General features: G+C 36.2%; 1 protein-coding gene across 6 annotated transcripts in view; it reads left to right on the top strand.

Moving 5' to 3' along the window:
* The window catches only part of SOX5 (SRY-box transcription factor 5), a 351,471-nt gene that overhangs the window by 45,350 nt on the left and 289,446 nt on the right, over positions 1 to 16,675 (top strand). For 5 of the 6 annotated variants that reach the window (XM_047066167.1, XM_047066166.1, XM_047066168.1 and 2 more), the window contains exon 2: positions 730 to 940. In XM_047066167.1, the coding sequence (XP_046922123.1) occupies positions 730 to 940 (211 nt within the window). Of the gene's footprint in view, positions 1 to 729; positions 947 to 16,675 lie in introns of all 6 variants that reach the window. The other variant, XM_047066164.1, reaches the window with a different exon arrangement.

The raw sequence follows: 16,675 nt of genomic DNA, 5'->3' as shown, positions 1-16,675 counted from the left end.
TGAGAGGGAGGTGGAGAACTAAAAAAGGACCCTACTTTAATTAGGAGCACCATCAAGAAGAGGCAGATATTTAAAATGAAATTTGAAGTGCATGATGTTACTTATTTAAATATTGCAATATCATGAGGATGTTTAGGACAGATGACTTGTGCATTTGATGTTCATAGGAAAATCTAAGACTTTCAAAGCAGGAAAATACATGTAATCAATACAGGCTTTGTGTAAGGCTTTTTTTCCCATTTGTTTTCAGTCTTAAGGCAGAGAATCTCCATATTTTTATTTCTTCTGTGAATTGATCTTTGACTCGCACTGTATGAGCCTGTAAAGTTAATGCATTCTTTTTTTTTTTTAATTTCTTTCTTTCTTTTAGTCTTGCAGAATGAAGTTTTGCTTTTTCATGCTTTAGCTAAATAAGCCACCTAACCAATTTTTTTTTAAAAAAAAAATTTTTTTTCAATGTTTATTTTATTTTTGGGACAGAGAGAGACAGAGCATGAACGGGGGAGGGGCAGAGAGAGAGGGAGACACAGAATCGGAAACAGGCTCCAGGCTCTGAGCCATCAGCCCAGAGCCTGACGCGGGGCTCGAACTCACGGACCGCGAGATCGTGACCTGGCTGAAGTCGGACGCCCAACCGACTGCGCCACCCAGGCGCCCCAAGCCACCTAACCAATTAAAAAAAATAAAGCTTCCAGAATTAAAATTTTTTTCCTTTGCTTTCTCTTTCAGGAAGTTGATGGCAATAAAGTTATGTCTTCATTTGCCCCACACAACTCATCTACCTCACCTCAGAAAGCAGAAGAAGGTGGGAGGCAGAGTGGTGAGTCCTTGTCGAGCACGGCCCTGGGAACTCCCGAACGGCGCAAAGGCAGCTTAGCTGACGTTGTTGACACCTTGAAACAGAGGAAAATGGAAGAGCTCATCAAAAATGAGCCAGAAGGTAAAGGTTAGCAGAGAAAGCAAAGTTGCTGCCATCTCCTGATTTCAAGAGTTGGGTTTTAACTTCTAGTTCTGTTTTTTTTTTTTTTTTTTTACTTATACTCAAAGTTAAATTGTACGAAATGGAAACCTAATGCTATGAAGATGGATAGATATTTTTTCCAGAAATATTTCAGTTTGTCCCAGTGTTTTAAATCATTAATTTCTGTTATGATGTCTTCCTTACTTTCACACATGGGTAAATTGTGGTTTAGTAAAACTTAAAGATTCAAGAATAGAATGTGAAAGCGGAGCCCGGAATAGGCACCGCCTACAACCCCAAATATCTGCAGGCTGGTTTGTTCATCTCCAGTTTTTGTCCCCAAGGCCATTTCACAACTTTATTAAATTTTATAATCTTTATTCATGAATGCATCGTATATTACCTTAGTTCAGTCTGTTCCAAAATTAATATGGTTTAGGCCTATTGTATATTTTAAAATCATTGATTATTCTCTGTTAGCTATGCTGAAGTTCCCATTTTGTTCAGCTTCCATGATGCCTTTCTTTTAAGATTTCATCTTCTAAATCTCTTTAATAGTTACTGGTAGTAGCCAATGGGTGATATGCACATGAAGTAAAATTCAAGCAAACAAACAAATAAAACAACCGATGCCAATTACACAGTTTATGTATAACTGATAGTCACCCTTTATGTTCTAGATGTTCACTAACTCCTATTTAAACCTGTATTCTTCCTAAGCACGGATGCCACATTGCACACAAGAGCATGCCTTCTACTTAAGAGTCAGATGGAAATTTAAAACAAACAAAAAATAGTGACATAAAAAGACATATTTTACACCAAAAATATACTGCATTTATACTCTGTAACACTGAGTTGGGCTCATTTCTAGTCTGTTGTTAGGACACTGGCAAATTATGAGTATATATGGCACAAAATGTATGTTAACCAGTATATTTGGGAGTCATATGGTAATTAAATATTTCTGGGTTCCTACCAGATGCATAGCTGGGACATGGATTTTAGTTATAATTTATGTAATTCACATGATCTTACAGTTGGAAAGAGTTTTAGAGATAATCTAGTCAGCCAAAGACTTTTGGCTTTCATCCATGTGGAGATAAAAATGGGGTTTTGAGGAGGACCTAGACAATTTTTTTAATGTGATGGAATTTTTCTTGATATTAAAAATACTATCTTCTTATTTAAGAAGTGTTTAAAAACACATAAAAATTAAAAGGAAAATAAAAATTGCTTACATTAGTAGCTTTCTGATACAACAACTCTTATCCTTATGATGCAATTCTCTTTAATCTTTAGTTTCACATATTCTGTTCGTTTTGCATGATCAATTTTATGCTTTTAAAATTATTTTGTATCTTTTAGGTTGTGATACATTATCATTAACTAGAGTCCACAGTTTATTCGTATTTTATTAGTTTTCACCAGTATGCTTTATCTGTTCTAGGATGTCATCAAGGATAACATGTTACATTCAGTTGTCATGTCTCCCTGGGCTCCCTTTGGCAGTGACAGTTTCTCAGGCTGTTTTTGTTTTTGATAACCTTGAAAGTTTTGAGGAATACTGTGCAGGTATAATGTAGAATATCCCTCTATTCAAAGTGTCTGGTGGTTTTCTCTTGATTGAACTAGGGTTATATGTTTGGGGAGGAAAATCATAAGGTAAAGTACCATTTTTGTCACATAATATCAAAGGTACTTACTCTCTATTTGATTTATGAATTTGATGTTGACCTTGATCACCTGGCTGATAAACAGTGTTTGTCGGGTGTTTCCACTATAAAGCTACCCTTCCTGCCCCCTTTCCATACCCTAGTCTTTGGAAGGGAGATGCTGTGTGCAACCCACATTTAAAGAGTAGGGAGTTGTGTTCCCCCTCTTTAGAGTACAGTATCTACATAATTAATTTGGAATTCTTCTGCATGAGAGATTTATCTTTTCTCCATCATTTATTCATTCAATCATTTATTTATCTAAGTATGGACAGCATGGATATTTTATACTTGGACTTATAATCCAATTCTACTTTATTTTGTTGCTCAACTTGTTTCAGCTTTGGCCATTGGAAACTCTTTCTATTGACCGCTGTGTCACGTTGACATATCACGGTGATTGTGGGATTGTGGGATTTTTTTTTTCTTGAGCACGTCTTGACTTTCTGGAACTGTAAGGTGCTGCAGAATCATTTGGGTATTACATGCCCTGGTTCTGGAATCAGCCATTTCTCAAAGAAGCCCTGGTTTCTTTTATTGGAGAATGGTATTAGAAAGCCAGATCTGGACACAAAGTGTGTTCCTTGCTACCAAGGTGTCCTTGCCTTTAGGGCCTTTTATCTGACAGACCAAAGAAATATATGTGTGCGTGCTAACCTTTATACATACATATCTATAAATATTTCTATGTCTAACTGTCTATATATTAAGCTAAACATGAGTTCTTACTAATGTATGCAACTGTAATCCATTTCCACATGGATCATTCCAGCCTTATTCCTTATGGATGCTTCCATTCCCATCCCAACTGTGAGTAACCCAGAACCTACCATCCACCATCCATTTGCTTATTGTTCAACTCCCATGTATATGTATAACAGTATCAGAATTTTTAACTGATACTGCCATGGGAAACATCCTTATAAATAGAGTATAGTACTTATGTGCAATTCCTTTGCCTTTAGTTTTACAGATGCCATTCATTTCAAAAATTACTTAGGTAATCTTTCCTCTACCTCATTCAGTGAGGTTTTTCCAAGCATTTTTAATACCATTAAATTCTTTCTGTGGTTTTTCCTGCTATCTCCCAAATTTTTAAATTACCTTGTAGAATCTTCTTACATCAAGGTTCAATCTTTGTATTGTACATTTCTGACATGTTTTGACAAATGTATTTTGTCACTTGTCCACCATTATAGTATCATTCAGAACAGTTTGATAACCTTAAAAATCCCCTGTGCTTTATTTATTCCTTCCTCCCTCTCTCCCCAGAATTCTAGGCAATCTCTGATCTTTCTACTATCTCTGTAGTTTTGCCTTTTCTAGACTGCCGTACAATTGGAATCATACAGTATGTATCTTTCAAACTGGCTTCCTTCACATATCAATGTGCATTTAAGGTTCCGTCATATCTGTTCATGGCTCATTTCTTTTTAGCCCTGAATAAAATTCCATTGTATGAATGTACCACAGTTTGTTTATCTATTCACCTATCAATGGACATCTTAGTTTCCAGTTTTTGGTTGTTAAGAGTAAAGCTTCTATAAGTATTATGTGAAGGTTTTTGTGTGGATATAAGTTTTCAGCTCAACTAGGTAAACATCTAGGAATGTGATTGTTGAAATGTATGGTAAGATTATGCTTAGCTTTTATAAGAAACTGCCAAACCATCTTGCAAAGTGGTTGTGAGACTGCATTCCCAGCAGCAACGGATGTAAGTTCTTGTTGCTCCATACCCCACCAGCATTTGATATTGTCAGTTCTTTGGATTTTATCCATTCAGATTGGTTTGTGGTGGCATCTCATCATTTTCATTTGTAGTTTCATGATGACATATGATGTGGAGCATCTTTTCATATGTGTATTTGCCATCTGTATATCTTCTTTGTGTATGTTTACATCTTTTGCTAGTTTATTAATTGAGGTGTTTTTTTTTTTTAATTGTTCAGTTTAAAGAATTCTTTGTGTATTTTGGATACAGGTCCTATATCAGGTATCTGTTTTGCAAATATTTGATTCCCGGTTTTAGCTAGCTTCTTTTTTTTTCTTTTAACATTTTCTTTTGTAGAGCAAAATTTTTTAATTTTCATCAAGTTGAACTTACCTCTTGTCTTGCAAGGATCATACTTTTGATGCTATAGCTAAATGTATGTTGCCTAACCTAATGTCATTTAAATTTTCTCCTCTGTTATTTTCTACAAGTTATGTAGTTTTGCATTTTACAATTTAGTTCCATGATCTGCTTTGAGTTACTTTTTGTAAAAGGTTTAAGTTCTCTGTCTAGTTTGTATTTTTGCATGTAGATGTCCAATTGTTCTAGCTCCATTTGTTGAAGAGAATATCATATCTCCACAGAATTTCCTTAGTTCCGTCACCAAAGTTAAGTTGAATGTATTTGTGTGGGTTTACTTCTGCCCTCTATAGTCTGTTCCATTGATCAATTTGTCTATTCTTTTGCCAATACCTTGCTGTCTTAATAACTATGACTTCAAAGTTGAGAAGTGTCAGTCCTCCGACTTTGTTCTTTTACTTCAGTACTGTGTTAGTTATTCTGGGTCTTTTGCCTTTCCCTGTAGACTTTAGAACTGGTCTTGCCATCTACAGAATTACTTCCTGGGAAGTTGGAAGAATTGGTATTTTAACAGTGTTCAATCTTTCTATCCATGAATACAAAAATATTTCTCGATTAAGATTTTCTTTGATTTATTTTCAGTTTCATAGTTTTCTGCATGTAGATCTTTTACATATTTTGTTACGCTTATACACAGTATTTTCATTATGTATTTTTATTTATTTGTTTAACATTTATTTTTAAGGGAGAGAGAGACAGAGACAGAGACAGAGACAGAGTGTGAGCAGGGGAGGGGCAAAGAGAGAGGGAGACATGGAATCTGAAGCAGGCTCCAGGCTCTGAGCTGTCAGCACAGAGCCAGACATGGGGCTCAAACTCACAAATAGTGAGATCATGGCCTGAGTTGAAGTTGGATGCTTGACGAGTTGAGCCATCCAGGTGCCTCTATATTGTATGTTTAATTTCAAATTCTAACTGTTCATTGCTGGTATAAAGGGAAGCAATTGGATCTTGAATATTAACCTTGTATCCTGTGACCTTGCTTTATTTAGTTATTATCTCCGGGAGTTTTGTTTATTCTTTAAAGTTTCCATATAGACAATAATGTTATCTGTGAATGAAGACAGTTGTATTTCTTCCTTCCCAGCATGTATACTTTCTATATCATTTTCTTGTCTTACTGCATTAGCTGGCTTCCAGTACAGTGTTGAATAAGAGTGGTAAAATGGGACATCCTTGCCTTGTTCTTGGTTGTAAGGAGAAGGCTTCTAGGTATCATTAAATATATTAGCTGTGGTTTTATGTAGATATTCTTTATCAAGTTGAGGGAATTCCCTTCTTCTTCTAGTTTGCTGAGAGTTGTTACCATGAATGGTTATTAAAACTTGTCAATTTTTTTCATCTATTTAGATGATTTATTTTTTAAGATTTTATTTAAGTTCCAGTTAATTGAAAAAAAAATTCCAGTTAGTTGACATACAGTGTAATATTACTTTCAGTTGTACAATATAGTGATTCAACATTTCTATACAACATTGGGTGCTTATCACAAGTGTGCTCCTTTTTTTATGTTTATTAATTTTTGAGAGAGAGAGATTGGGGGAGGGGCAGAGAGAGAGGGAGATACAGAATATGAAGCAGGCTCCAGGCTCTGAGCTGTCAGCCCAGAGCCCGACACCAGGCAGGAACTCACGAGCCTGTGAGATCATGACCTGAACCAAAGTCTGTTGCTTAATCCACTGAGCCACCCCCGTATCCCTTATCACAAGTGTACTCCTTAATCCCCATCACCTATTTCACCCACCCACCCCCACACTGGTCTCCCCTCTGGTAACCATCAGTTTGTTCTCTATAGTTAAGAGTCTGTTTCTTGGTTTGGTTTTCTCTCTTTTTTCCCCTTTACTCATTTGTTTTGTTTCTTAAATTCCACATATGAATGAGATCATATGGCATTTGTCTCTCTCTGATGGACTTATTTTGCTCAGCACAATACACTCTAGCTTCTTTAACATGTTCATGTGATATGATTTTTGAATGTTGAACCAACCTTGCAAACTTGGAGTAAATTCCACTTAGTTGTGATTTATAATATCTATATTAATGGATTCAATTTGTCGATACTTCATTGAGGATTTTTTCATCTATGTTCATGAGTCATATTGGTCTAGAGTTGCTGTTACTGTTTTTTTTTTTAATGTAATGTTTTGTCTGATTTTTCTAGCAAGATAATGCTGGATTCATAGAATGAGTTGGGAAGTGTTTCCCTCCCATGTCAATTTTTAATTTTTCTTTAAGATACGTTTGTGGCCCAGGTGTAAGGTCTAGGAAGAACTACCAGGGCAGTGCTATATATTGGATTACAAAGTATTTTTGTGGGAGGAGAGTGTACTTGAGATGATGTTCTCCCTGGAAATTTGGTATATGACCTTGGTATTTCTCCAGGGTGTCATGTTGGCTTCTAAGTAGTTGCATAGACCCTTATTTTGGAGGTAAATGACAGGCCAGATCCAAGTGAATAATTCCCCAAAGGAAAGAAGACCCTAGACAGTGCCTCCCAGTTTGCTTAGCAGGTAACATTTTGAGGTATTGGGACTTAAGAGAAAAGTATATTATCTAGTAACAGCTACACAAGCAAAAGAGCAGAGATAGAGCATCCACAGCAGCAGGAGCTGACATGAGGAAACATCACTATTACATGTGGATATTATACTGTTTTCATTATTGTATTTTCCACAATTGTTTTGCAGTTTTCCTCATACGGATATATTAAAAGCTCAGCTCAAGATACTACTATGAAGGCATTGAGAAATGCAGAGATTGTCTTTATGGAAGCAGTAATATAAATTGACCATGGCAAACATGTAAAAGCCTGAATTCAAGAAAGATACTTTATGTATGAACAAGACCACTACAATGCATTTCTGTTTACATATAGAAGATTCCTAGTTTGTGTTTCCGGTACACAGAAATGTAAATGCCCTCACTTTTATTGATAAGGAAATTTGCCCTGACAGGAATGTTTGTTTAGTAACTGCAGCGATTGAGAGATATGTCAAGCAGCAATTTATGTATTCAATAGAGTGATGTTCTTAATCACCTAGAAAAATATTATAGAAAGGCAGAAAATCATATCATAGGAAAGGAATAGAATGTCAACAAATGTTTATTTAACTGAAAAGGGAAAAAAATGGGGAAATATATCCAGCGAGATGTGTAAAAGTCCCAACAGTAAATAGAAAGTTACATCGGCTTTAAATACTCTATTAATCATAAGTTATGGTTGGACACAAGAGTGGATACCAAGACGTGATATTATCTAAGTGTTAGGAAGACACTCTGTGTGTGTGTGTGTGTGTGTGTATATATATATATATATATATATATATATATATAGTACAAATGATCATAGTTCTGTGATGTGCCATAGCATCAAAAGAATAAAATGGGAATAAATGTAACAAAAGAACTGCAAAACTTATACTCAAAAACTACAAAACATTGTAATAGCTTTGTGATGAGAGCAGCAATATGGGGGTGAGGGGACCGGAGATAGGGTGAATGGAACTAAATGTTAAGCTCACAAATATATGCCACGGAAAAATCCTTTCTTCCCCCAAGCTATTTTTTCCATTGTTTTTCAAAGGCCATTAAAATGAACAGCAGGTTGTGATGAAAATTTCATTAAGCCCCAGCTAAATCATTATGAGGGTGCCATATTCATGCCTTTGCTTCCTCTCATTGAGGGGGGAAAGCAGATTTCAGTAGAAAGTCTTTATTATTTCTGACCTTATCCCTGCCAACAGCAAACTAACAAAAATTCAGAAGTTAGAAGAGAATGGTGTGTCATATAAAAGGAGGCCACTGAGGTGACATGGTTAGAAAGAAAATTAGATTTGCTTATGAGTTGAAGGAAAAATGGCTCTTTTATTCCAGCTACGTTAGTTTTTCAACCAATTAAGATATTTTAAAAGTTATAAATAGGAGAAAATGTATTAATGTGTTTTTGTTTGTATCTTTTTCCTCCATCAGAATTTTTGTCTGTCATTATTCACAAAACTCTGGCATGAGAGACTTCCTTGTCCATTGTCTCTTAACTGACATGGAGTACCAAACTTCATAGAAAATTCACAGCTCAAAACATCTGGCCTATGTAATATAGTTGCATTATACTTGGTAGTCACTAAGCTCTCTCAGTTAGTCTTTAACTATTAGAGGCTAAGGGTAACAATGAATGAGGTTGAATATTATAATATGGGACATAATATCTGCATCAAAACTGATTAAATAATGATGTATTGGTGGGAGAAAATGTAACATGTGTTAAGTCCATATAATGTGTTAACTGTAGTGTTTCAGAATTTGTATGAAACCCTTCATTTGATCTTTATATTTTTTTATATATGGTTATATGGTTATAAGGTTTTATATATAAACCTTATAACCAAGGCTGCTATGTATAGTTGTCCCAATTTCAGGAAGTGCCACTCTTATGAAGTAAATATTCATATTATCTCCATTTTCAGATGAGAAAACATGACTAAATATGTCACTGTGTGACTAAGTGTCAGGGGCATTATTCAAACTGAAGTCAACCTAAACTATAATCCATGCTGTTAACCACTAGTTACAGTGTTTCATCTGATTAGGAATTTTGCCAGTAATAGTTTAATGTTACTCTTTAGCCCGTGTGTGCCTAAATTCCTTTGAAATATTAGATAATAAAGTATTACTTAATAATTTTCTGCTAAAGTAAGTTTCTAATGCCTCAGTGGTGATCAAATCTCCAGAAAGTTTTAATTGAAAATCAGCTCAGTTTAAACTGTTTTGAGTTTAAAGTACTAAAGCAAAAATGCCTTGGAGAGTATCTTAATAAAAATTTGTTTTAGTTTTCATTATGTCTGGGAGCAAAATAGTTGTGGAATAATAGAAATGCAGAATTTGAATAAAATGTAGACACATTTTAGGACTCTATCCTCATTTGTGAGAGATAGAGACAGAGACAGAGAGACAGAGACTGACTGAGGCAGAGATATGCCTGAGATCACACAACAAGTCAGTGTTAAAGCCAAATGAGAATCCAGTCCACATTTTACAGGTTCAGGTTCCTGTCTTGTTCGGTTACAGCATACATTCTGACATTCTTTATTCTCTTTTTCTTGGTCTTTTAGAAATAATGTCACTACCATTGTATTGAAGAGTATTTCACTGTTTATTAAATTTGATTGAATCTAAGGCAACCTGATATCTTAATTTACCTAATAAAGCCAAGATAGTATAGGTTTCCCCAAATGTCCTGAGCTCTCAAGTTCTCAACCTGATTTTCATTCAAACTTTGGGTCGTTAACAGTGCAGATGAGAATAACTTTTACCTTGAGGAGAACTTTAAATACTATACTTGAAATAGAATTCTTTTACATACAAAGATTATAGCAGGCTGCTTCTTTTCATTTTTCTATATTAACATCAATGCTATGTTAAACATGTCTTTGCCGGGGCGCCTGGGTGGCTCAGTCGGTTAAGTGGCCGACTTCGGCTCAGGTCATGATCTCGCGGTCCGTGAGTTCGAGCCCCGCATCGGGCTCTGTGCTGACAGCTCAGAGCCTGGAGCCTGTTTCAGATTCTGTGTCTCCCTCTCTCTGACCCTCCCCTGTTCATGCTCTGTCTCTCTCTGTCTCAAAAATAAATAAACGTTAAAAAAAAAAATTTAAACATGTCTTTGCCACGGCTATTTCAGCTTGTAGGCAAATTTGCATCTCTTCCTTCTAGAAACGCAAGAAGCAAAACTTACCTTTTCTTCATTACCATCACCTCTGTGTGTTCCTTCTCCTCTCTCCAAGTTCAGTTGCTAGAATGAGTTATTTGTACTCACTGCTTTAACTTTGTCATCATTTCTTTTAGTGTTTATTTATTTTTGAGAGAGACAAGAGCACAAGTGGGGGAGGAGCAGAAAGAGGGGGCCAGAGGATCCATCGTGGCTCCTTGCTGAAAGCAGTGAGCCCGATGTGGGGCTCAGTCCCAAGAACAAGGAGATCATGACCCAACCTGAAGTCAGACACTCAACTGACAGCCACGCAGGTGCCCCTAACTTTGTCATCTTTTTAAAGTACTATTATTTGCCTCCATTGTTACCCTAACTCCACTGTAATATAATTGTCCATATATTTGTCAGTTTCTTCCCCTATGTTAAACTCCTTAAATGTGAGGGTAGTGCATGTAGTAAATATTCAAAATATTTGTTGAAAGGATGTTTATACCTCCTCAACTCAATGGGGACATTGGTGTCTTGGGGATGGGAGATGAAACACCTTAACAAAGATCTGATTCTTCTGCCAGATATTATGTGAGCTATCTCATTTAATCCTCAAAAACTCTCAGGTTAACATTATTTTGTATCTTAGATGAAAAACAGAGGCTTCGTAATTTGCTTATGTTCTTATTATACAGAGAAACTAGAATCGGAACAAAATTACTGTCCTCCACCAAACTACTTGGCATTGAACATAAGACCATATATAATCTGACTCAACCCCTTTTTTCCCTTAACCTTACTTTTCACTATTTTCTGAGGTACAAGTTCTTGTGCTATCTTATCAAACTGCTTTTACTGTAATTTTAATACTACTGTACTTTTTCATATGTGGTTTCTTCTGCCTGAAATGCCATTCCTTGTCTTATCTACCCAGTGAATTTTTGTTCACCTTTTAAGACTCCACGCCTTCTCTGAACACCTTTGTCAGGATTTGGCTTAGGCTACCCTATTGGCACTAGCTCACTTCTGTTAGTTCTTATTACCTCATTATCACTATTGTTTATTTACCTCCTGTCTTCTATAATAGTATGTGAATGAAGAGTCCTTAGTTTAATTACCTGTGCCTGTCTGTTTCTTAATGGGCATGACACGTAAAAGGTGATTGTTTATTTTAACTGTGTGTGACAGTCAAACCACTAATTGACATTTTGTAGCCTTTGCTAACTAACACTACCCTGAAATTGGACTAGGTTTCATTTGTCTTTTTGGTCTGGTTTTAACATTCTCTTTTCTTTGTATCCTACTCAAACTCTGCCTTGACCTCCTTATTTGTCTCATCGTCCTGTCTTCTCCAAACTTCTTCTCCCCATATGTGTACCTCTATCATTATTTAATCTTTGAGATCAGTACTTTCAGGTTTTTTTTTTTTCTGTGACTTGGAAGTGAAAACTTTGTCTTAGGTCAAAAAACTAGGTATTATAAGATCCAGGATACAAAACTAAGATACATGTATAATGAAAACTTTACATTCACATTAATCTTTTAAATGACTCCAACATTTCACATTTCTCGAGGGAAATATGTTGGCATTGTCTATGGATTAGTGGTTGTAGACAATAATTCTCCCCCACTGCTGTAGGCAAAGTGAGAAGTGAATTGGGTTGATCTATGAATAATTTTTCAAAATTCAGAGTTATAACTGGGTCTTTAACAGTGTGTCAGCCTCATGGAGACCAACGTCCTTTTCTAAGTGTGTAGAGTAGGCATTGCAGAGGGAGTCCTTATTTCTTATAATAGGCTCAAGATGGGGGCCTCTTAATTTTGGATCTTCTGTTCTACCACCTTCCTCCGCCCCCACTCACACACAGTTCGTGTTAGAGGCCAATGGTGAAAAAAATATGACTGATTCCTTTCAACACCTTCTCTGTTCCCTCCAGTCTTCCAAGAACTCTAGCATGTTACCTCAAGGGTAGAATTTCCAAACTCAGGATTCATGAGGGATTTTTAAGTTTTAAATAAGAATTTATCTGCATAAAGCTGAGCATCTACCTTTTTATTCTTCTTAATAATAATAATAATAATAATAATAATAATAATAGAGAGAGAGAGCATGTGCATAGAGTGTGACCAGGGGTAGAGGGAGAGAGAAAATCTCAAGGAGGCTCCATGCCAGCTCTGAGCCCGATGCAAGGCTTGATCCCAAGACCCTGAGTTCATGACCTGAGCCAAAACCAAGTGTTGGATGCTCAACCGACTGAGCTACCCAGGTGCCCCTACCTTATTATTTTTATCATAGGAAACATTATATCTTCTTGCTTTTAAGTGGCTATAATAATTGTGTTAATATAATGAATATCTGCCTTCGGTTGGCAATGCTAACTGCGCTACTTTCATCAGAGGGTTGCTGAAGGAAACAAATGAGGTAATGCCCGTGTAAGTACTTTATAATTATAACTAGAACTTGGAATTGCACCACTTATTGTCATTATCACCTCTTGGCTGGTTAGAAACATTGGTACTTTAGGCATCTGGAAACATTATCTAGTTCCCAGTGTTGCTTTCCCAGAATGCTTTTATGTACTGAAAAAATATGATTCGGACCTGAAAAATTCTGGAAATTTAGGATGTGTAGTTGACAGTAACAATAACAACAAACTCAATCGTTACAAAAGTCCTGGGAGAGGTAGTTGCTTTGGTTTTTATTTATATAAATTTCCCTAAATAAAATAGGGTTAGGCAATTTTCTTTTTTTTTTTTTAATTATTTTAATGTTTATTTATTTTAGAGAGAGAGAGAGAGTGCACATAGGTTGGGAAGAGAGAGAGGGAAACACAGAATCCCAAGTAGGCTCCAGGTTCCAAGCTGTCAACACAGACCCTGACACAGAGCTCGAACCCACAAACTGTGAGATCATGACCTAAGCCAAAGTCAGTCGCTTAACCCACAGAGCCACCCAGGCGCCCCAAATTAGGCAATTTTCTACCTTGAGAATTACTGTTCCAAAAGAAAGAAAAAAATTCTAAATTGATACAAATAAAGTTGCAAACTGTGATCGATATGGATCTAGGAGAGGCATTTTAACATTGCATTTGAGGACTTGGTATATTCTTATTTCTACAATAAATGGGAATGTGTGCTGAAGAGAAATATAAGTGAGGGCTCCTCTGGCCAAAGTTTCATAATTTTCTAAAATTTTAGCTTTCTTTTATGTGGTTCACTTATTCTTCCTTTCCTCCCCCATTATGTTTTTTTCTTTTTCATTCCGTGTGTGTGTGTGTGTGTGTGTGTGTGTGTGTGCGTGCAGTCCTCCTTTTCAGCTCCCACATATGCTTGGTTTTATTTAGCATCTTTATCTGTCAGTGTTCTTCCTTCTTAGAGTGTGACGCCCACACCTCCAAAATTGTTGTGCCGTGATGAGTGTACTCCTTGTGTGTAAGAAACTGCATTTATTTGTGAAATTTCATTTCTACTAGAACTAGACTTTGTCATTATTTACACAACTCAAACTTCTTTTTTCTGAACTTCAGAAAATCTTCACTCACAGTTTATATTACAAGACCCTAAAGGCACAGCCTACTACCAAAATCACCCAGTGTTGCTTCACATGCAACAGTTCATTGCTTTTAGTACAGACTTCACAAAAGAGTTAGTTTTCTTCTTGTGAGAACCAGTCAAAAACAATGGTACAGGCTTGGAAAAGTATATGTTGTGACATACTTCAAGCCTTCACTCTGAGTCATCTGTAGACCATAGACCATCAGTATGTGAAGGGGATACTGAGGTTTTCATTCTCATTTTCTCTGCATCTATGTCTCTGTCTCTATCAGACACAATGAGAAAGATTGTTTTCATAGGTGGAAACACTTAAGTGGATATCACCCTGACACCGTGCAATGTAGTGCAAATCCTCAGTGGTAAATATCAACAAAACAAAACAAAACAAAACAACACCATTTATTTAAGTCCATTTGTAGCATTTGCAGAGTTGGGTTGGACAGTTTTTAAGTTTGTAACTAGCTGTTTGTGAAACAGAAAGTATATATAAGTGGTTGGTCATGAACTATCCTCCCTTAATACTTTCAAATATGTATAGATATTGTTTTGTAATGTATCATTTTGGTACATCTTTTGAAAATAATTCACTTTAGTTGATTGCACCTTCTATGATACTTTACTTATGCATTTTTCCCCACCAGAAATAATTAGTTAACGCCCATTTAATTTTTATTATAAATATGTTGACATATAGAACCAATAGATCCTCTAAATGGGTATAATTTCCCCCTGATTTAGGACTTATTTTAGGGATCCTAAAGTACATATTATAAATAGTATATTTTCATCTGTGGTGTGCTACAGCATTGAATGCAATTATTCTATGGAAAAGATAGGCCCCTGCTACACGATACTTGGCCTTGTGAACATCCCTACAGGCATTGCATGTTTGATGTGTGAGTTCACATTATAAATCACAATGCCTGTTCTTATAATTTAAATGTCTGCTGTTGAGCAGCCCCTTAGAAACTAAATTGAACCGTATTACATTAACAGACAAGCTGAAATAGAAATTCAGAATTGCCCCCTAATTTTACCAACTTTTTAATTACTATTTCTCATAAGGAAATTATGGAGATTGACTTTCCTAAATTCAAAATTCCAAAGCATTCCATTAATTGGGCAAAGAAGAGGGCACTTTGAAATTCACTCTGGTTTTAAAATCACATTTGATGAGGTGGGAAAAATAAAAAGTGAACGGATCAGGGGAAAAGCTTAAAGATACTTTAATTGGCAGAGGTTTGAGTTGCTTTTGTTTAGTTACTCACTGTCCTTTTGACAAAGTACATGTTGAAGAGGCTTTGTAAGTGCTGTTCCACTGAAGGACAAACAAGGGTACTTTTCAATTGAGCCCTTTTAAGTTTTGTTCCTTCACACTCCCGCTGCTGTTGGAGGCTACTCCTAATGCATTGTGACTCTGTGTTCATCTGTGCAGTCTGTCACTGGAAAATGTCTCTCTTCTTGTTGAGCAAGCTAGAGTCTAACCTGCAGGCACCCTTTTCAAAGGCACCACTGTATGGAAATCGACACTCATAAAATGATGATAAAGAAAAGAGTTTATTTTTTAAAGGTCAGGACAAGAAGACACCCTCCAATGCTGCCGAGCCTCTTTCTTCAGGAAGAAGTGTTTTAACTTTAGCACAGTTAGTGGAGTTTGAAGCCTTGTAATTTTTCAACACTAAAGAGAAACTTTGTCTGCTGTCAGCTCTTTTTCAAGTGGTATCCATTGTAGCGGTTTATCTTGATAGTTTTTTATTTCATTAAGTGCTACAGGAAATTAATTTATATTTTCTTTTAAGACCTTCTGACTTGGACTGTGATGGCCCACAGATTACCTTTGGGCTCTTATTTATATAAAGTAGTAGGTCCCTGAGCTGAGATCCAGGATTGTCTGGACAAGAAATCCATTTGGCCAAGAAAACTTCTGTTCTTCTTTTTGACTAGAACTTGTACATTTGTTAGTAATATGAAAGGATGCTTAATATCATGTCCTTAATGTTATCTTTCTGAGAACAATCTAGCCAGGATTCTTTTCTCAGGTGTCTATTTGTCTGTTAATATAAGAGTTCTATTTGATTCCTGCTCATACGTGAGTTTGTCTGAGAAGACTCTGTAAACGATCACTGCAACATCTCTATGCCCAAATGCTTTTAATATTTTCTAAACCTTTCAGATAAATATGGCACCCCTATTTTTCTTGTCCTTCACTAAAACTGTCAGTTCCAGATTTTCAGCTTTAATTACATGGATCACTTTAAAAAGACCCACTGACCCAGGCTGTGCATTTCAAGGTAAACATTAACGGAATGTGCCAGCCCTTCTTGTTGCTTATGTGCCACAGCTTTTGGATATACCATTTATTTAAGAGTGAAGAGCCAGCCACCTGTTTCTGAGCCCTCTTTTCCCTCACATTAAAGGTTCAGGCCCTTGCTGAATAGTAACACTCTAATCTGGGGAACAGACACAGCATTTTCCTGAAACTGATTTCTCACACTAGACTAGCTGGAGGATGTTCTGTATTTGCGCATGTATGTGTTTTTTTCACTCAGTTACCCTCAAGGCACTTGTCACGACCATGCATATTAAAATTAATCAGACCTCCTAGGCCTGTGTGGCTGTGTGTT

Source organism: Lynx rufus, unplaced genomic scaffold (genome assembly GCF_022079265.1).
Source record: "Lynx rufus isolate CCGP_SWC_20201006 ecotype Redwood Valley unplaced genomic scaffold, mLynRuf1.p SCAF_7, whole genome shotgun sequence".
NCBI lineage: Eukaryota > Metazoa > Chordata > Mammalia > Carnivora > Felidae > Lynx > Lynx rufus.
The sequence above is the reverse complement of the archived record's forward strand: the minus strand, read 5'-3'. Positions and strand labels throughout refer to the sequence as shown.